Source organism: Benincasa hispida, chromosome 7 (assembly GCF_027475165.1).
Source record: "Benincasa hispida cultivar pf3 chromosome 7, pf3_genome.v1.1, whole genome shotgun sequence".
NCBI classification, from domain to species: Eukaryota; Viridiplantae; Streptophyta; class Magnoliopsida; order Cucurbitales; family Cucurbitaceae; genus Benincasa; species Benincasa hispida.
The window spans coordinates 21,463,804-21,486,797 of NC_143484.1; the positions used below are offsets into that span (position 1 = coordinate 21,463,804).

Below are 22,994 nucleotides of genomic sequence, written 5' to 3' on the forward strand. Positions count from 1 at the left end.
ATACTTGTGACAGCGGTTGTAGGTAAGTAGGCTAAGCATTTGCATGAATGAGAAATTATCTTTAGATTTCCTATGATCAATTGAACAATTTGGTGAATTTGAATTCCTGAGCTACTTAGTTAAGTAATTTTGATTAAATTAGATTAAATAGAATTGTTAATCGTAGTTATAAGGCTAAATTTGGGGTTGTTGTAGCTTTTAAGATAATTGCTGTCAACTGTACTTCTAAAGAAAATTAACTGTAAAGTAAACTAAATTAGTGTTTGGTAATTTTCAGCTTGAAATATGAAAAAAGTAAAATATAGTGTTTGGTAAATAAGTACTTAAGTGTTTTTTGAAATAATAACTAAAATATACTTATTATTAACTTTTCTTCTTATAATTTATTATTTTAAACAATTGTTTAGAATGATATATTTTGTTTGGTCTAGATTAATTTTTAAATATCAAATGAAATAACTTTTATTTTTTTTATTAAAACAAATCAATAGGTATATATATATAAACTAACAAATTCAACTTATGAAAAAATAAAAGATAAATTTGATTAGTTGAAAGGGATAGATATATAAAATGAATCTTAATTTTAAAGGATAAACTTAAATATTAATAAATTTTAGAAAAATCTAAAAGGTGATAGGATATTGATTTTAAAGCAGATGTGAAATGAGCGTGTTTTAAAAAGTGATTTTAACATATTTAATCTTAATAGCTTTCATCCCTCTCAAAAGTAAGGCCAAATGCACCCTTAATAACTTAATTGGGATATTTGAAATGTTGTTTGAATCTGACTTGCAATGCGAGTGCCACTTCGAATGACTTCACACCCAGGCTTTTGCAGTTCTCTGATTAATACTCCAATGAGAAAAGCAGGTTCTTCAACATGTTCTAACGATCATAGCGGTGTTTTTTACTTGGGATTATGATTGGTTTAGTTTACTTTTTAGTGAAGGCCCATAGGACTATTAGGTTTTGTCTAAACCCTGCAACTGGTCAAGTGGTGATTTACATGTATATCGAGGGGGTGATGACATGCGGTGAGAAAATTAGAAAAGGAAATCATGATGGAGTTGACATTCAACCAATAGAAACTATTTAGATCTTCAACACTCTAATTACGTTAACTTTAGTAAAGAAACATTCAAGTTCATGATAGAAACAGAAATAGGATTTCAAGAACACAACCTTTAATGAATCCTCAAATTGCTCCAAATCTCTACGAATTTCTTCTTCAACCCTTGAAGTAGACTACCATAAGAGCATTCTCTACCATTCTCAGGTTTAGATTGAGTGGTGGAACCCAAATTGAGAGAGATTTTTGAGGTGAAGATGAAGAGTTTAGAGAGGAAAATCTGGCCGAATATTGCCTCCCAATATTTAATTTGCATGATAGTTTTTTTTTCTGAAAATGGATCTCGTATATATTGAATTTAATCATGCATTTCATTTTGATGAGAAATTGACGCTCAATTTCCCACTAAAATGCTCGTCAGGTATTAAGTAATTGGATTAAGTGGGAAAATCCCACTATCTAATTCCCCAATTTTTCAACTTTTAGTAAGTTAATTGGAAATTTTATTCATTTTAATGAATTTTCAATTTAATTTGATCAAATCACATTAAATTGATTAAGAGAGGAGAAAATTGAATTTTGAGAAAACAAAAACTCAATTTCAATAATTAAACAATTTAATTAATCAATTAATTTAACTTCAAATATTTCATTAATAAAACACCTATTTCAAATATGAATTAGTAATTAATATTTAAATCATTTTTAAATATTTTCAACTCTCTGAAACTGTGTGATTTGTTAATTAAACGTTTATTATATCAGATATAATAATCTAAACCCTAAATCGATTTTGAACATTTCAAATCCTCTCAACACACTATTCTAAGGTTTTATCCTTTTACGAGCTAGTAGAGGGACCTAATGGCCTTATAGATTATGAGTTCCAACGATTTGAGATTAATTGGTTAAACTCTTTAAACCGAATTAATCAATGTGTGTTAACTACTCAGACACTCCATTATAGCTTAGTAGTTGCACTCCTTCACTGTAGATATATTTATGTCCACTTAAATCTATCCTTCATAGGTTATTTATATTTACAACTAGGTAAAAATTACCGTTTTACTCCTGTAATATATCTTGCTCCTTAAGTCTCTACTAATCATCTAATGAACAATTGGTTTATGGTCCTACTAATAAATTGAGTCCTCTCAGCCATAGAGAGGGCGAGGCCCATTTTTTCAAGACTAGGAGTCAGTACTTAAGGGAACAACCTATCTGCTAACCCTAAAACGGGCAGGAGTGAATTTCGTCTTACAGAACTATGTCTCTAGCTATCTATTTGGTCTTACTCCTAAAATGGAAGGCTTGTTGAGCGGCGATATTGAGTTACTCTCACTGATGCTGATTAAAGAATAATCCCGAATAAACAAGAGTTCATAGCTTAGGATTGAGATCGAGTTACCTTAGGTCATCGAATTGAAATAGTCAGTTTTACAGTAAACGATCATTATAAAGAAAAGTGACTATTTCGTGGTCCGGTCTTATGCAAATATCTTTTGTATAAGATGCCCCTACTTGCATGTTCCCACATGAACGACGTTGGGATTACATTGTTTGTATCAATATACAAAGCGGGCCGCATTCATAATGTGTTGGGGTTGATGCCCTAAATCTCATAGGGTCCTGTAGTTTGTAAATACCTGTATGAAAAAACGTTTGTAATGTAATATATGAGATATTTTCTTCACTCTTTTCTATGAAATATGATATATTTTGTTTGCATTTACTACAAACCAATAAACTAAGATCCCTGGTTGTCGTTGTAACTCAAGCATGTATGTGGAGACATACAAGTGGATTATTCCTTAAGTGATAACCTAAATGGTCTGTAGTATATGGATAAAGGAGGGAAACTTTATCCTGGTGACACTACGGATACGACCCTCTTTGTAGATGTTACAAGTGTTATAAAGTGCTACAAATGGTCCGATCCTGATAATTTGTGTGGAGACATACGAGCGGGTGTCAAATACAAAGGAGTTTGTATAAGACCGAACCACGAAGTGTTTAGTCTCATTATGCGTTATATAACGCCATTCATGACAAAGACTTTTATTTCACTAGGATGACCATGGGTAACATGACCTTAATCCTGAGTAAGTTGGGAACTTCTCCTGCCTATGAGGGTAGTCCTTTGATTTGTATGGGTGCGAGTGGCCAGATTACCGATTCAAACCTACCACTTTGGGGATTCGTCTGATTGGAGAGCTGGGAACTCAACTACACAAGATGGAATTCACTTCTTCCCCAAAGCAGGGGTAAGTAGATAGATTGCTCCCTTAAGGGCTAATTCCGAGGCTTGAACGATGTCGCGCCACACACCTTCTCATGGCCCGAGAGGTGTCCACTCATAGTAGGACTATGATGTATTATTCATTAGAGGAATCAGTGGTACTTAAGGAGTTAGATGTAACTACAGGAGCAAAACGGTAAATTGGCCCAGCTGTACTTACAAGTGATCTGTGAAGGGTTATCGTACTGTTGACTGGTTATATCCGATGGACACAAAAATATATCTGTAGTAAGAAGAGTCCAGCTGTCGGTCTTTAATGGAGTGCCCGACAGTTAACGGATGGTGAATCTCGTGATTAAAGAGTTTAGTTAGTTATTCACATACCGTTGGAGCTTCAAGCTACAGTAGCATAAGGTCCTCTTGGTAGCTTAATGGATTCAAGTTGAAAATCAGTTTTTGGGTTAGTTTGAAGTGTTCAAATGAACAAGGGGGAGTTTGATTATATATGATATGATTAATTTGGTTCGATTATATGTGATATAATTGATATGATGTATGAGATACACTAATTGAAGGAATTGATATAAATGTGATTTATATTAAGTAAAGGAGAAAAGAAATATGGTTTAAATATTACATAGGATGTGGTATTAAAACTATAGATTATAAATATAATATGATAAGTTAGTTATTATATTTATTTATAATTAAAACAATTATATGATAATTGTGGGTGGTTTCTCCTTTAACCATCCGTGAAAGTGGGAGGTTATGTTCAATTTTCATAACTGAAGGATAAAATGAAAAATGTTTTCATTTTGAAAGCTTTGCTTCATTAAGTGTTTAACTAATTGTTTAGCTGACAAGAGACTACACGATAGCCTTCTAAGCATGAGCCTAAACGATCGTGTAAAACGCCTTTTGCTAAACGATCATATAGACGATCTAGTGTGATTTACTATGTGATCGCGTACCAAGCGAGATTCACTAAACGATTGTGTAAACGATCAAACCTGTTTTACTAAACGATTGTGTACCTGTCGAGTTCTACTAAATGATCAAGCACCTTAGTCTATGCGATAGACAGTATCGTTCTCCCACTTACTTGATCGTATAGTTCGATCGTTTCTTTCCTCCATCCCTCTATCAAATCCAATAGAGCCCACACCTCCTGGATTCTCACTCTGAGAATACCAAGGTTTTCGAGTGGTGGTGTCTAAGGGGTTACTTGTTTGTGGAGAAGATTGTTCGTGATCTAAGCGACAGCGAGAGATTGGGTAAGTGTTCTAAGCGACAACGAGAGGTTACTGTTCCAGTCTTCACGAGAGTGAGAGATCAGTAGAAGAAGAGTTCTTCAAAGGTATGTCTCTCGTTCCTTTTGTATTTAATTTTGAAAGCATGCTGTAATTTGTTAGAAGATTCATAATTGTTTTGTATATTTGTAAATGCCTTTATTTCTGACACAATGGATTTGGATCGATCGTGCTTTCGCTCATGGGTTCTTTTTGATAAGAGTTCCTTCATAGTGTCCCCAAGATAAGGTACCCAACCCTATCCATATACTCATAGATAGTTTTGGCTATATACTAAAACTTGATCCTCTTTTATGTCTATACATAAAGTTTAAGTATTCATGTTATAACCATGGGTTGGTTAGTTTATTAGATTTAGGAATCTATAAATGCAATTTACATGTTCAATAACAACTTTATTGAAACAATCTCAATAACATCTTTATTGTAAGTAGAGATATGTTTAAAGTTTACAAACTGCGATTTTTAGGACATATAACCCAACAAATCATTCTAATACAAAAAGGGCACTTCAGTATTTTGTAGGTGTTGGGTTTGATGTCCTAAAACTCGTGGTTTGTAAATAATAAACTTACTATGTTAATCAATATAGATGTTATTGAAGTTGGATTCATTAAAGTTGTTATTGAATGGTTGAATTGTTCATTTCGTTTTACAAATAACCTAAATTCAATAAACTAAGATCCTTGGCTATTACATGAGTACTTGAGTTTTATGTGGAGATATAAGAGTGGATCAAGTTTGAGTAAATAACCAAAATAGTCTATAGTATACGGATAAGACTGGGTACCTTATTCTAGGGACACTATTGGATGCGACCCACTTTGTAGATGTTTCAATTATTGTAAAGTGCTACATACGAAGTGATCCTAATTCGTTCATGTGAAAATATGTGAGTGGAGGCATCCTAAAGAGTTTGAATAAGATTAGACCAAGAAATAAATCACTCGTACTTTATAATGTTGTTTACTGTTTAAGACTGATTATTTAAAGCGATGACCTAGGTAACTTCACCTTAATCCTAGGCTAACTACGAACTCTTATTTATTCAGGATCATCCTTAGATTTGCATGGGTGAGGGTCGGCTTAACAGTGTCGGCTCAATAAGCCTCCCATTTTAGGGGTAAGACCGGGTAGATAGCTGAGGACATAGGGTGCAAGATGAAATTCACTCCTACCAACTTTTAGGGATAGTAGAGAGGTTGTTCCCTTAGGTGTTGATTCCGAGTCTTGAACAAGGGGTCCCACCTTCTCATTGGCTTGAGAGGGACTCGATTAAGTGATTTGATCATAAACCAATTATTCATTAGATGATCAGTGGAACTTAAGGAATAAGATGTAATCTCAGAGGTAAAATAGCTTTGACCTAGCCATTATTATAAACAGCCTATGAAGGGTTGACTTCCTGATTATGATTATATCGAGTGGATACAAATATATCCACAATGAGGGGAGTGTAACTACCGGACTTTAGTAGAGTGATCCGGTAGTTAACGAATGTTGGTTAATTCGGGTTAAATAGTTTAGCCGATTAATCTTGGATTGTTGGAGCCCATGATCTGTAGGTCCATTAGGTTCCCATACTAGCTCATAAATGGATTAAACATTAGAATAGTGTGATGAGAGAATTTGAAAAGTTCAAATTCAAATTAAGGGAATCAGTAATTATATATGATATGATTACATATTTAATTATCGAATTAAACGAAATTGGAGAATTGAAAAGTATTAAAATTTGATTTAAATATTAATTACATGAATAGAGATCCATGATTAAAGAATTGGTATTTTATTAATTTAATATTAGATATTAAATTAATATAATTAATTAATTATTAGAGATTAATTTTATTTGAAATTAATTATTGAATGAATTTTGTATAAAATTAATATTTTTTTATTTATTTGATATTAATTATAGAATTAATATTTTACAAATCAAAATTTCTAATTAATTTTGAAAATCAGATTCAAAATTAAAAGGAAAAAGAAAAGGAAAAATTGAATTTAATTGAAAATTCAATTTAAAATGGAAAAACCCATTAGTGGGTTTATCCAACTTGTAACACCAAATAATTCCACTTCCAATGTCAAGTAGGTAGTGCCAACTTCTTGTGAAGTGTGATGCCGTGCTGAAGGAGAATAAAACTCAGCTCTTTGAGCTGAGATTTGAAAGCCATGCAACTGAATTCTCTGAGTTTTGGATGATGAAGAAGTTCATCACTTCAACACCCAAAAAGCTGGCTTTCCTCTAATTTTCCTCAAAATTTCTGCTCATTTTGGGTTCCACCACCCAATCTCAGGTCCAAAAGAATAGTAGGAAAGATCAAGCGGTGGTTTATAAGCTTTTGGAGTGAAGCATTAAGTTGAATTCATGGATTGAAAAGGTATTCAAAGGTAACTTCTCAAAACCCTCTTTTTATCTTGTGAACATGCTTTCTTAATTGCTAAAATTGATGAATTATAGTGCTTAATGATTTTGTTTACTTCTGCTAATTGCATGCTGACTCCAACAATAGGTAGATTTGTCGTCCGATAAAACTGAAATATTGACAGTGTATTCTGTGTATTCTTGACACAAAGTTGTAAAGTGAGATATTTCTAGTTTATTATTCTCTAAAGTTGTCGTTTATTGCCTAGATTTATTATTCATGGAATTAGTACAAATTGATATTTGTGAATGAGAGAAATGATGGCTTTGGTGTAAGCTGTATTCTATGAAAGTCTGGTTTTGGTATTGTTTTGCAAATTTTGATGGATAAATTCATAGGTGGAAGACAAATATTGATGAGTATATGTAATGGATTGGAAATATTGATTCTTGTTTGTGGATAAATTCATAGGTGGAAGACAAATATTGATGGGCTCGCCATGCAATTTTTTTATACTCTTTAATATAAAACAATGACGGACAATTCCTGACCCAACACGAGACATATAATGTCATTTTTAACGTATTTGACCAAAATAATGGATTCGACAATGGAATTTAAAAAAAAAGGACATATTCGGACTTCAATGTCGGTTAAGATTTAAAAAAAAAAACAGGCTTTAATGTCGGTTGCAACCGACATTGAAGGCTGCACTATTGGTATTATTGAAGGCCTTTAATGTCGATTTAAAACCGACATTAAAGGCAACGACATTAAAGGCCTTCAATAACACTATCTTTAATGTCGGTTGCCAACCGACATTAAAGCCCTTTAATGTCGGTTTTTTCTAGTATCTTGAGATATCTATTGGGTATGTCTTTAGTTGTGACTAGAAAGAAACTCGATGTAACCCATTAGAGGGTGTTTGGAGCACAGGTTTGAAATTTTAAGCTTTAGACTGTTAAGCTAGGAGGATTAGGCTGAGAGGTTTAGGTAGCATGAGTTTAAGAAAACTGTATTTGGAGTATATGTTTTGGAAGTCTAGGTTTAAGAAGCCTATGTTTGGAGTGCAAGCTTGAGTAGTCTGTAGTACAAGTTTTGGAAGTCTGGGTTTAAGAAATCTATGTTTGGAATGCAGCCTTTAATAGCCTGAAAATGAAGTGCAAATTTATAAATATTTAGTTTGTGAAATATTTTCTTATATTTAATCATTGGTTAGATTTTAGATTAGTTGAAATTTTCCATCTTAATTAATTTAATATAGTTAAGTTTAAAATAAACAAAAAAAATTAGAAGAACGTCTTTTTAAAAAAATTGAAATAGAGATTTTGACTAAAATAATAATTTTATTTAATCTATTGTTCTAATAATTTGATATTTTAATTTTACTAAATTTTGAAATAAAATTTCATAGACTTTTGTCAATTTAACTAATTTGAAAATGATCATTTTTTTTACCATAATATGCTAACTTAAAATTGAAATAAACTAGTATTTTAATATTAAATTCAATTATTGAAAAACTATATATATATATATATATATATATATATATATTAGCAAATTACATTTGAGGAATAAAAAAATCATAAATTTTGAGTTTTAATTTTTGTTTGGTCGCTAAGTTGTTTTAAAAATTGTAAACCTTTACGTTTAAAAAATGATTTTAAGTCTTCGAACCAGTTAACTTGATGAACAAAAAAAAAAAATGAAAATGTTAGTAAATTAAATTAAAGCTTTCTACACATATAGTTCTACACATATATCCTAAATAAATATAATTATACAATTGTAGTCTAATGGCGTGTTTGGAATGACTTAAAAAAAATATCTTTAAAAAATTCAATTTTATTTAAACACTTTTGATAAAAACTCATTAAAATAAAAAACACATGTGTACTGCAATTTTTTCTTAAAAGTGTTTTTATATATAAATTTCCTAGTTTATTATATACTAAGAGTGTTTTATCCTTTCTTATGTGAATCTAATAGGAAAATAATTAACTAGAAACAATAATATTTATCAAGCACAAGACATAAGCAATTTTAACATGGAAAAACCGCCTTAAGATGAAGAGTAAAAAACCGTAGATCGAAGTCAGAATCCCACTATAAGGGGTGTTTGTTTTAAAGGTTGGGATTGGATGAGTTAAACATCCCAAGCCCAACCCTTGTTTGGGGCATGGATTTAGGAAGCCTATCCTTTTCCCATAAGTTTGAATAGTAAACACTATTCAAACCCATTGGTTACTTTTTTTTTTTTTTTTCTAATATAATCTAAGAAGTATATCGACCAACCTCCAGACACCACCTTCGGTGACCATCACGACCAACTCCAGCTGCCTCCTTTCGACGACCGCTGCCGGCCAACTCCATTTGCCACCTTCTGGCGACTGTCGGAGGCCAACTCTAGTCGTTAGCCCTCCAACGATTGTCGAAGGCCAACTCCGACCACCATCCTCCGGCAAACGCCCTCGACCAACCTTGGCGACCGCCAGAAAACTCTGGACGCCACCTTGGTGACCGTTGTCGACCCACCTCTGGCTGCCACCGGCCAACTTCAACCACCAATGACCAACTTCTGGCAACTCCCCTTCCCCCCACACTTGAGAAATTCCGGCCACCAACTTCGTTGGCCAACCTCCGATTGCCACCTCTGGTGACCGCCACCAGCCAACCTTGAAAAATATCAATAAAACACTCTTGGTATATAACAAACAATCAATTTATGTGCTATGCATTCACAATCACATTCTCACTCACATACTCTTTCAACATCTTTACTTGTGTTTATTTAGTTTATGTGTTACACAAATTAATACATCATCATTTATTGACAAACACATCCCTGCATTCAAAAGTAGAAAGTCATTAACTGAACTTGTTCTTATTTTAATTGAGATTCCCATGTTCGATCTTCGTCCTCACTAAGACTACCTCCTAATTAGTTTATACTCGGGCTTTTAGGAGAAAACTTTTGTGAATTATTAAAGATTTAGTACATATTATTGAGCACGATTGAGCACACAACAAAACTCAGGTACAAACTATGTGGAACAAACTTCAGACGTTTTGTGCCCCGAACATTGATAACAATAAAATATTTTTTTATTAAACAAATAAGGACATTGAAGTTGTATAAAGATGGAACACCCATGTTAGATCACTATATTCTAAGGTAACATTAATCACCCATCTAGGATGAATAAGTTTGAGGATGAGATACATAGGTTGTAGTTCCAGGTTTATTATTGGGCTCTTGGGAGACATTAGAAATTCCTTATCCTCAACCCCAAATGGAGTACAAAGTATGGGCTTAGTAAAAACTATTGTATTGAATGATGAGATGATAAGAAAGTTAGGGTGCTCTTCTTCATTGTTAGATGCTCTTATTATTGAAAGAAGGGGATGAGTAAGAGTAAAGTTCAAATGGGTAGAGACAGAAACAAAAGTAAAAGTGGCCGGCTTACAAATATTTAGTGTCATTATTGTGATTTGAAATGCCATATAAAGAACTATTGTCGAAAATTTAAAAGGATAAACAAAAATGATTAAAGGAAAGAAAAAGAAGAATGACGATCATAGTAATGCAAACACAGTTGTTGCAACCATTGGGGAGATTTTATTTGATGATGATGTTATAAATCTTGCTACACAATAGAGCAATTAGGTGATTGATAGTAGTGCCTCAATTCATTCTACACCCAAGAGATATTTCAGCATTTTGAAGGTAGGTTTGTCGTTCGATCGAGCTGAAATTTTAACACTGTATTCTTGACAAAAAGGTCTTTAATCTAGATGGTGGAGATTTCTTTTGGAGTTTCCTACAGTTTGATTATAGTGGATAGTTGTTTGCAACTTCAAGTGAGATATTTCTAATTTATCATTCTTTATTGTCATCGTTTGTTGCCGAGATTTATTAACCTTGAGATATCTATTGAGCATGCATCTAGTTGTGACCATAGGAAACTCATTGTAACCCATTATTTATTATAGTAGAGAATTTGGTTTCGGTATGTGGTTTTTTACTCGTTGCCTTGGGAATTTTTCCACGTTAAAATTGCTTGTGCCTTGTGCTTTATAATTATTATTGTTTCTAGTTGACTATTTTTTTAATTAGATTTACTCAAGAAGGGGATAATTGATTCGAAAAGTATAGTGCTTATCTCAACAAAGTGACATTTCGATTAATACTCACACTTCTATCGACCTTAAATCAGTTCATTCATTACGTCTAAGGTTTATATCTGTAAGTTTAAACGTTTTCAAATACAAATGAGCAAGGTTCAAAGTCTTTTTGGTAAAATTCAGTAAGTATCCTCGCTCTTTCGAATTGGATTCAAGTATTCAAATTACATTTTTATATGTGTCGACACATGATTACTTCTGTCACCAAATTGGACCTATTGGAGTGCCACTTTCACATGCCATACCCTTCCTCACTTTCAAATTTGGTCCATGTGTGCCAAGTTAGCTTTTCAAGTTCAATATCATCAACAATTTAAAACACTAAAATCATTGATAAATTAAATATCCTTTATCATAAAAAACATAAAGAGCTCTGTTAAAGCTAAGAAATATAGATATTACAAATCGAACAACGGTCTAAATTTATAGCAATAAGATTACTAGTGATTAATTAATTTTCGAAAAAACTAATTTCTATGAGTGAAAATACAAAGACTAAATTATAACTGCACACAGAGTTGACCATAAAAATAAAAGTTTTGACCAAATTGTTTTAATCAACATTATTACTTCTAATTTCTAAATGACTAATTAATTTTGTCATGATTAAACTTCAATGGCTGGAAAGAGAAGTTGCAAGGACTCAGTCAAATCATTCATGTGATGAATGTATTACACAACACAAATGGTCATTGATTCTATCGGTTGATTCTTAGATTTTGTCTTTTCCTCTAAGGCCTTTTTTAAAACATCAAGATTATTAAAGAAGACAACCAAACATTTTCTTGGCTTTGTCTGTAAATAATTTCTAGAAAAATATAAATATAGTTTTTTGGGTTATTTTTTTCCTCTTCAAGTAGTACATTATTTATCTCTCCATTTTTTCTCCCATATTTATTTTTCAGTTTCACTACACATTTCATATGGATTTAAATTTAGTGTAGGTAAGTGGTTAAGAGAATTGTACTATAGCCCTATAGCCTAAATGTCAGATGTTAAAAAATCATCACTCTTGCATGTTGTTATATATAAATATATGAATAATTATAATACATAGCACTTTTAGATATAATAACTAAGTATATAATAATATTTTAAAAAATTATAAATATAACAAGATCTATTAGTGATAAATTCTTATCAACGATATGATTTATCAATGATAGACAATGAAAACTGAATCTAGCTTTTGCTATATTTTGATTTTTTTGGTATTATGCTATATCTAGACATACTTTGAACTTGATTACTATATTAATTGTTCTATAATGATTGTAATGATCAAAATAATTGTTGTCACATGAATCTTTTTACATTGTTTTGTAGGTTCTCTCTTCTCTATATTATAAATTTACCATTGTTGTCACATGAAGTTAGATGTGTTTTCTCTTGGCCAAAATTTGACATCAACACATGCCAACTAGCGTAAAATGTGTATTAGATAATATGAAAGTCTATCTCAAACGTAAATGAGAACAAGATGAGTAACATATCCATCTTAATCAAGGGATCCTCAACATGCCTCATCAAGATAGTACTTCTTTGAGTTTACTGTTATTTGATTAGTCCAGAATTTTGTTTTTGAATTTATCAAGTGCTCTCATTTGAGCTTCATGAACTCTGATTTCGTATCAGATAACATAGGGTTTCATATTGAAATTACTAATGAACAATGAGAAGAATAACTCATCTATCTTAATCAAGGAACCCTCAATAGTGTGCACCCTCATTCAAAAGGTATGTGGTTAACAACATATCACCAATTGACCTAAAAACTAAAAGCCGATAAATTATGATAAATTTAATTGTATGATCAACACTATAACACAAGAACCAAATTGACAGAATATCACCAGCTATTCAAAGCGATGTAATTGAAGAAGCCTTTAGAAAGCTTCATTCAAGAAAACATTGAATTTTAACCTAATATTTGAATGCAAAAATTCCAAGAAAGTAGAGAGTGTAAGGTGCCGGCCACAGGCGGTTTGGCTTTGGCTGTCTCTCTCTTTGTTATAAACAAAGGACGATCGGAGACACCAATATATATGTATATATTAATTCTCTCTCTTCTATATATATATATATATATATATGATCTGTCTCTAAATTCAATTCAAAATTGTTTCTTTCTCTCTGATATTACATATAGAGCTTTCTTGAAGGGCTATTTCAATGGCGTCGAAACGAGGTAAGATAATGGCAAGGCCAGTGACTTTGTTGGGTCATTTGGTAGCCATGGCAGTTGCAGCTCTTATTCTTGTTTGGATCCTCCATTTTGGAGGAGGGGCTGCTATCAAATCAGATAACAAGCTCAAGATTCTAAATGTGAGTGTCTTCTCCAATACGTCCTATCGAAATGGCGACTCTTTCGATTCACCATTTTTGAATTCGATCTTTGTCGTGTGTTTTTTTTTTTTTTGAATTATCTGTTTGAACTTAAAAAATAATGGCTAAGTGTACCTTAAACTGTAGCTAATTCCATGCATCCCATTTTTCTTACATAGTAAAAAAAAAGAATTTTTTTTTTAAAAAATATGTTAGATAACAATTTTTTTTTTATTGATGTGTAGTTTACGCTGCACAAAGATGAGTGCAGGCACCGTACAAGTTTTATCTTTCATAAATATTGTGAAATCTTTTCTTATCTTTTTATTTCTCATGCTATATCAAACTCTTTAATCATCATGATTAGTTTATACTTTACAAATTAATCATTCTTGGAAGTGTTTTGATCTTTTCCTACTCCAAAATCTCAGATTTTTTCTACCAAAACACATACACACACTCTCTTTATATACTTCTCCAAGTTTTATAACCCTAATTAGAGTCAATTAACAAAATTAAACTAAATAAATAAATTAACTCATTACCAGGTATTCAATAAGATAAACGAAAGGATAATTATTAGTGTTTTACCTCAGTTTTATTATATGTATAATTTTTCTGATTCCAAACTTTAATTAGCAACTATATATATATATCTGTGTGAGAGAAATTGTTTTAAATTGAAAAATTACTGAATATTTATAAATATATATAGCAAATAGAGACCGATAGACCTCTATCACTGATAGATACTATTTATGAAATACAAATACAGATACGGTTACACGATACGAATGCGATTGGATACGGCGATTCGTCAATTTCTAAAAAACTAAGATACAGATTCGTCTAAGGATACGTCATTTATATATATATATATATATATATATATATATATATATTTCTAAAAAATGAGGATATTGATACATTGAAGATATATTTTCTTTTTCTTAAAAATAATCTAGGATATAGATAAATTTAGCATACAAGTTAATAACAATAGCTCAAAATAGAAGACAAACACTGAAATACAATAAAAAAAAGCAACATCTAAGATGTTGAAATACAATAGTTAATAAAATGTAATAGAAAAGTGACTCATATTACAAAGAAGAAGAATAAGAAGAAGAAGATTAGAGGGAGAAGTATGAAGATAAACAAAGAACTTCTTCATTGAATTGTTGAAGATATCCAAATAGTTTATATTTTGGTAGACTTTGTGGGGACTCAAATGTGAAGATGAAGACTAGATGATTCTAGGGTTTGTTCTTTTATTTATTTTTTCCTTTTAGTTTTGGACTCAAGTAGTGAGATTTTTAAATAGTTTACCTAGTTTTAGATTGGGAAAGATTGAATGAGTTGCTTGTCTTATTTATTATTTTTTTTAAAAAAAGATATGCGTAGAAATAGATATGTCAAATCACGTGTCAGATACGTATTTGAGAAGTATCTGGAAGTATCGGTATCTGATACGTGTCTGATACAGATTCTTTGCCTCACATGAAGTATCTGTGCTTTATAGGATACTACTATGGTCTATCACTAATAGACACTAATAGACATTGATAGATGTCTATCCGTATCTATCACTAATATATTTTGCTATATCTGTAAATATTTTAATTCATTTTATTATATTTGAAAACATGCCTATAAATACATACATACATATATATATATATATATATATATTTATATATGCATTGATCTTTTTGTTCCTTTGCTTTCCCTTTGATATAATTTTGATGGTAGCTGTGGAAATTTCCATATACAACATAAGTTGACAATATTTGTTTTCTTCTTATTGATCAGCTGCATGTGATTTTAATGGCTGGGTTCATCTTGTTTGGAGGACAAGGTACTTAAAATTGCATTAATCTTCCATATTTTTTTTCTTTTCCATTTTACCATACAACATTACAAATAATGTCGATTGAGATATTCGAGTTTCAAATTTCTTTCATTTGTTAAAAGATTATTAGTGAAATTGTTTTATTTTAAGTTAAACAACATGCGAAGGTGAAAGATTAAAATCTCTGATCTCGTGGTTGAATTAAACTATATGCTCACATTGACATATTATAACCCAAGTTTATTAACAAAAAAATAATTGGTTTGAAGTCTAACTTAAGATGGTGGTCTGATGTTATAAAGTAAGTATGAAAGTGGTAACAAAGTGAGAGCTAATAAACAGTTCAAAATAATAAGAATTTTGTACTAAAAGAAAAGTTCAAATATCAACCAATTCTTACTTGAATTATTTAATAGACGTGTTATCATGCATAAATATACCATCATATATATATATCAGGACATTTTAAGAGTTGTATCACTTAAAACTTCAAACTAATAAAACTACATCAATTAAAACTCTTAAACTTAGTTTTCATAACCGAATCAATTTTAGATCCCTCTGGTGGAATTTCATGAAAACTCTAAAATTTCAAATCGTTAATGCATGAGTTCAACATGTATAAGACTTATTTTCAATTCATGTGTTATTGAAATAAAAAGTTGGTAGTATCGACTTTTCATTCATATGAGTGTGACTTTTCATCTTCTCTTCCTCTATTTTTCTCTAGACTTATTTAGAAAGAATGACATGTGATTTTGAATTGATTTTAAATGAAATCAAGTGAAAATACTTGTAAATAACTAATAGATAATCGAAATTATTTAATTTATAAGAGTTTAGAGTTTAAATTGAGACAACCCTTGAGACACTATATATATATATGAATGATAATCAAGATACATATTTATTGGTGATACATGTTGATTATGAGCAAAGACTAATAGAATATAATATGGTTTTGTGGGTGGCAGCTATAATGGCATACAAATCAATACCAGCAACAAAGTATTGGAGAAAAGTGGTGCATTTGGTTTTGCATCTAATGGCATTAGCAGCTGGGATTTTTGGGGTTTGTTTGGCTTTCAAGTTTCACCATGAAATCAAACTATCAGATCTTCTTTCATTGCACTCTTGGATTGGTTTGATAGCCATTTCCCTCTATGCTTTTCAGGTTTCTCCCCTTAATTTCCCTCTCTCTCTTTTGCAATGTTTCATCCTTCGTTTTGAAAAATATTTTAATATAAGATCGCTCGATATCGAGATGGTAACAAACTCGGTTCATGGAACTAAATAGACATAATTTTGGAAGTATGACATTAGAGATGTGGAAGGAACATATTAAACTTTCTATATATATATGATGCGTCCTAACTAGTTGAGCTATAGTTGATAACCTTTTTTAAAAAATCACTTTTGTCGTATTCAAAATCGCTTTTTCAATAATTCGAAATTAATATAATATTTAATTTTACATTTTTAAATATAATTTTTATATCACTAAAATGATTTTAATAAAAAAAATATATTTAAGAGTTATTTTCAAAATGATTATTCGTGTTGAATGTAACACTCTATCTAATACATTTAAGATATATTTTGGATGTCTAAAAGAAAGATATAGTTTAATTAAACACTTTCTTTTTTAACTTCAATCAAAATGTTTTTATATACCTTTCATTTTCTATAAAATACTTTAAATAGTATTTTATTCTAAAGATTTTTTATTAATCACTTAAAAGTTCATTTTTGAACAATTATCTAACTCTCAGTTTCCTTATTTATAAAAGTATGATTTTTATTTATTAATATACTTTTTTGAAAAACGTTTTTTTTTATATCTAAAAACGATTGAAAGAAGCTATAAAACTTGACTACTTTAAACTATGAAATTTTCCAAATGTGTTTAGAACAAAAATTGATAATGTTTTTAAATTATTTTTTTAAAGTTAATCCCAACACACTATTAATTATATGGTCGAATTTAATAACCATTTAGTTTTTGATTATCAAACTTTCTACAAATTTCTATCATGTTGAGATATCTTGATGCACCCATTAATCACTTAACCATTTGCCCGTTCAAAAAAAAAAAAAAAAAGTTCCGTTTGAACCATTTCGTTTTTTATTTTTGGTTTTTAAAAATTAAGTCTAGATACTACTACCTCTAAATTTCTTCATTTGTTACTAACGTTTTACCAATTGTTTAAAAAATCAAGTGAAAATTTGAAAACTAAAAAAAAAAACAGCTTTTAAATTCTTGTTTTTGTATTTGGAGTTTGACTAAGAATTCAACCATTGTATTTAAAAAAAAATGTATATTATTGTAAAAAATTAGGAGAAAATAAACCTAATCATTAAAAATAAGAAACACAAAACGAAATAGTTACCAAACGAGGCCTTTAACTTTTGATTTTCGATTTCTAAAATTTAAACTTATTATAAACACTATTTTCATCAGAAAACTATTTTATTTGTTATTAATCTTTTTATCAATAGGTTTTAAAAAATCATGCCAATTAAAATTTGAAAATTAAAAAGAAAAATGGTAGATTTTAAAAACTTATTTCTATTGCTAGAATTGATCAATTTGATTGAGATTGAGTTTCATTTATCTCTTTGAAAAGGATGAAGCCCTTAACAATGAAATTAGAGGTAACAAAACATAAATTTTACAAATAGAAAAGTAAAAAGCAAATATGAGTTATCAAAAGTATCTTTATAAACATTATTAGTACTCTCTAGAAATAAATTTAAGAAAAAAGGAAGAATAGAGAAAAAAAAAAAATCCCCCAACTCACCTAGAACATTCCTTTTTTACAAATTGCTTAGAATAATTAGGGCGTAAATGGTAATTTCAATAATGAAGAAGTAATATATGTTAATATATTTATGGTTTAAATACTACGTTGATCCTTGAACTTTCAAAATATTCATTTCGATCCTTGTACTTTTAATTTTGATTCATTTTAGTCCTTGAACTTTTAAAAAGTGATTATTTTGACCTCTTAAAAGTGGAGTAAAAATGAAATGATAAGACTAAAATGATTACTTTTTGAAAGTACAGTAACCAAAATGAAATAAAGTTGAAAGTATAGAGACAAAAACGAACTAAAGTTGAAAGTAAGAGACCGAAATAGTATTTAAACCTATCTATATATATATATAATAATGTTCTTATATGAAACTAAAATATATATTGTGCAGTGGATATTTGGTTTGTTTGTATACTTCTTCCCTGGAGCAGAATCAAGAAGAAGAAGCAACATGTTGCCATGGCATATTTACTTTGGAATATTCATATTCTTAATAGCAACATGCAATGCTGAATTAGGTTTACTTCAAAGGTTCAACACATTGGATTTAGGGCATTCTCAACAAGGCCTTATTGTCAACTTCACTGGCCTTCTTCTTCTTCTCTATGCTGCCACTGTTGTTCTCACTGTCATCCTTCCACCACTTTATTAATTTCTTTCTTGCCTATAATATTCTCTTATTTTAATTTCTTCCTTTTTTTTTTATTTCTTTCTTTTTGTATCACTAATTATGAATTACAAATTGTGTTCATTTTTGTTTGGTAGATATTTATAAACTTCTATCACAACATCAGTATTATAACTAGTTATTAATGATAAAAGTTGTCATCGACAAATTCCAATCACAAAATATAAAGTCTGTCAGTGATTATCACTGATAGACTATGTGAAATTTTGATTGAGTTTATTAGTGATAGAATTATATCAACATTGTTGGTGATAAGACTATCTATCACAGCATAAACATTAGAAGTCTAACAGTGATAAAAAGTCTATTACTATAAATTATATGCTTTGTAATTGAAAGCTTATCAGTGATAAACTTCTATCATAAAACATGTAGATATAAATACGAGAAAAGACGCATTTGAAAACATGTAATTTTCTAGAATGACTATCAATGTTATTCTTTTATTTTTATGACACAATAATGTAAAACTATGTCATTGATACTTATTGATATACTTCTATATCAGTCACTCGTATGATTACCCATAAAAATGAAAGTCTAATAGTAGATATCATTGACAAAATTCTGTCATTACAACATAATAATAGAAATTAATAGCTATCGATATGCTTATATATTAGTTACTCGTGCAATTTTCATATAAAAATAAAAGTCAATGAGTGTTTATCATAGAATCTAATTATAATAAAAGAAACTTAAATGAATTAGAATATACGACCATACAAACTAACTCAAATTAAAATGCAAATAAATACAAGAAAGGATTAGTTTTTTTTTTTTTTTTTTTTTTTTTTTTTTTTTTAAAAAAAAAAAAATTATTTGTTACTAATGTGAAACATAACGGGTAAATGGGATTGCGATTCTATTTCTTTTTTTTTTTTTTTCTTTTCAGTATCTTCATAAACTAAATCAAACTTTCGTAAAAAAAATTAAATCAAATCAAAATTATTTATTTATTAATATTTACTTTAACTTAAAAGTCAAATCATAAATGTTCGGTTTCACTATTATTATTATTATTTATCATAAAAAAAATTAAACTTGCTTAAATATCCCCAAATTATTCATTTTTTATAAAATTAAATTGTTTTCTTCATAAATTTTTTCAATTATTGATCTAATTGAGACCACATGATTAAATATTCCTCAATATGATTGTCAAAGGCTAAAACTAGAAACAATTATTCAAAATCTAACCTCGAATAATTAGAGGTTTGAATATGAACACTCTAAATTACAAGAAATTTCATAAAAAATCAATTAAGAATTGAATATTAAAATAACAATATCATGTAACGAAAAAATCAAAACAAAATTATAAATAAATATTCTAAAGTAGTTATAACTTTCCATAACGTTAAACAAAATATTTCTTATGCTTCAAAGATATATTATTATACCTAATTGTCTCATATAAAATATCTCATAATAAACTTAAATGAACACACACAGGAATGCTCTAAGTTTTCAAGCTTTAGTAGGTTGAATTTTTGTTACCAAATGCTAATGTCTCCTGCAAAAATAAGTAGTAGTATAGATATAAAGTATTGATAAATAATCTCAAACTAAAATATTTTGAATAGAAAGTTTACATAGTGGATGACTTTATTTTGTCTATTGAACATTGTTTGTTCATCAATTGGCAACATGAACATCATTTGTGTATCGTTTTCTATAATATTTACTTAATTAAAAAATTAATAATTACATTAGTTAAATATATTTCGTTTAGAATTCATAAATATTGATATAATTGATGCGATGATACCCGTGTAAGGGTTATGGTATGATTTGATGAGGAAGAAGCCTTGTTGGATTTTACATTTTGTTTGTACGGTCTCCTCTTTTCAAGTGAATCTTTCATTCGATTACAAAGACAACCAACTGTAGGCTTTCTTTTTCATGTGCTTCAATTAAATTATCTCCAACCAAACTTGAATCTTCTATATTGGTTACATTAGTATCATTCATCAAAATATTTTTTTCATCTTCTCCAAATCTTTGAGCAATTGAATGAAATTCTGTGATGTAAACTCAAACAACTTTTCATGCTCGGCTGCTAGTGAAGGAATTTGGCAAGCAAATTATCTATCGAGCCATGAAAAAGATTCAACAAAAGACAGAAACAAATCCATTATCTGTTTTACGTCAAGCGACATAAGTGGTTATAACACTTTCCAATCGACTCTTTAAAATTTTCACTTGCTTCGTCTATTTGAAAATTCACAAACTCACTTGAAGCTCTAGCCTCTTGTATCCACCTTTCCAAATATATGAAGTAAGAATTCTATTTACGTTCTTTTTCTCAAGCACCTTAAGCACATGGGTACATAAGATACGTATGAAAGTAAATTTCATGCAACTACAAGTGACTTTCTGTGTTGAAGCCTCATATTTAACCAACCAATGATAGGACCTTCCGAAAAATTATACTTTATACTCTGGTGTAGCATCCAACTTACCGATCTTATAGACATTTCACGTAAGAATATCCAAATACTCATTTTGATATAATTTAAACATCTCTGGTGTATATATTTCTGCTGCATGTTGTAACATCTTAGTCTTTCTTAGTAAGACTGACATTGTTTGATTCATCTTGAAATCTGCAATCAATTCCTCATATCTTCGATCTACTAGAACTCTTTCATAATGTTCAAGAAAACACAAAACATCATGACTTGGCTTCAAATATTTTTTCAATAAACTATTCATATACTTTTACTTCATTGTGTGCTTTTCACATCCACTGTAAAGGTATGTCGCCAATATGCCATCACCCATTTTTCTCGCAATTCATACAAATCTGTCAATCATTTATTGTCTTTTAGATTATAAATGTCCAATATTTGTTGCCAAGCCAGTAACCAGTCATTTTTATTTTCGTAATCATACACACAACTACTAAAGTCATGAATGAACTGGTTTGATCTATGAAACACATGACTTAAATTTTTAACAACATTTTGAAAAATATGCCAAACACATAGTCGACGTTGAGTTTCAGGAAAGACATCACTTATTGCTTTAGCTATTGCTGCAGATTGATCTGTAAGAATTGTCTTCGGTTGTTTTCTAGACATTGCACCTAAAAATGTTTCAAACAACCATTTAAAAGACTATTGTTTCTTCATAAAGTAAAGCTGCACCAAACACCACTGGTTATTTAAGATGATTCACTCCAATGAATGATGCAAATGACCAACCAAGCTCATTAGTCCGATAAGTTGTATCAAAACAAATAACATCTCAAAAGAGCATATAATCACAAATAAAACATGCATCTGTCTAAAAAAGATTAGTGATCATGTCATTTTCATCAAGTTGCAATGAATAGAAAAAAGAAGAATTCCCTATTGGTCTTTTTTGAAAATATTGCAATAGAACTTTAGCTTCTCCCTTCTCAATTCTTGATTTTCCTTATTTGTGTATGTAATTTCTACAATCCTTAACCATGAATCCCAAATGCTCTCTACAACTAGCTTCCGTACTCGTTAATTCCATGGTTGCTTTAATTGAAATTCTTGATCTGTCTACATCGTAAGCTAGAGTTTTTGAGCATTAGAAATACTCAATGTCAACTTTCAAAATATGTGGTCATGATTGTGGTTTTATTAAAAGAAACTACTTTGTATTTACCATTCTTTTCAAGTAAACAAGCTAGATTAGCTTTACGTCCCGTCCTTGAAATTGGTCGAGTGTATGAAACACTTTCTTTTCGCTTATCTACTTGACAAAACCATTCTTTTGAGCAGCAAAAATCTACTCTTTAAGTCTTTTCATTTTGTTCTTTTTGCGATATCGTTTCCTTACATTAAAACCAACTCTTCCTCCATAATTGACATAAAATTGATATGTATCATCAATTGAACTAAATTCCATATCCCAACTATCGGCTTAACAATATCAAATACAGTATCGATAGTAGGCTCTATATTTTGATCTTCAACTTCATCAAATTGAGTACTAATAATAGGCTCTATATTATCTTCCAAATGATGAATGCTAATTATGGGGTGAGTATCATCTTCCAAATTGATAGTAGGCAATTTGTATCTCTTATGTTATCCATGGCTTCAAGAAATGATGCTAATTAAATGACAATAACCACAACATAAAACCACTA

At 30.0% G+C, this 22,994-nt stretch overlaps 1 protein-coding gene and 1 pseudogene across 1 annotated transcript; one reads left to right on the forward strand and one right to left on the reverse strand.

Moving 5' to 3' along the window:
- Positions 1-13,356: 13,356 nt before the first annotated feature.
- On the forward strand, positions 13,357-18,829 carry LOC150035028 (transmembrane ascorbate ferrireductase 1-like). The gene is made up of 4 exons (XM_090315206.1): positions 13,357-13,509; positions 15,322-15,367; positions 16,336-16,535; positions 18,569-18,829. Exons 1-4 carry the CDS (start codon positions 13,357-13,359, stop codon positions 18,827-18,829), a joined length of 660 nt encoding a protein of 219 aa, XP_090171332.1.
- Positions 18,830-21,091: 2,262 nt separating this feature from the next.
- On the reverse strand, positions 21,092-22,750 carry LOC150035029 (protein FAR1-RELATED SEQUENCE 5-like; annotated as a pseudogene).
- Positions 22,751-22,994: the final 244 nt, after the last annotated feature.

Excerpts from the sequence above, each read along its gene's own strand:
- LOC150035028 (XM_090315206.1), top strand. The coding sequence starts at position 13,357 with ATGGCGTCGAAACGAGGTAAGATAATGGCAAGGCCAGTGACTTTGTTG. Across the intron at positions 15,368-16,335 it reads CATCTTGTTTGGAGGACAAG|CTATAATGGCATACAAATCA; the intron begins GTACTTAAAATT and ends TGTGGGTGGCAG. Across the intron at positions 16,536-18,568 it reads TTTCCCTCTATGCTTTTCAG|TGGATATTTGGTTTGTTTGT; the intron begins GTTTCTCCCCTT and ends TATATTGTGCAG.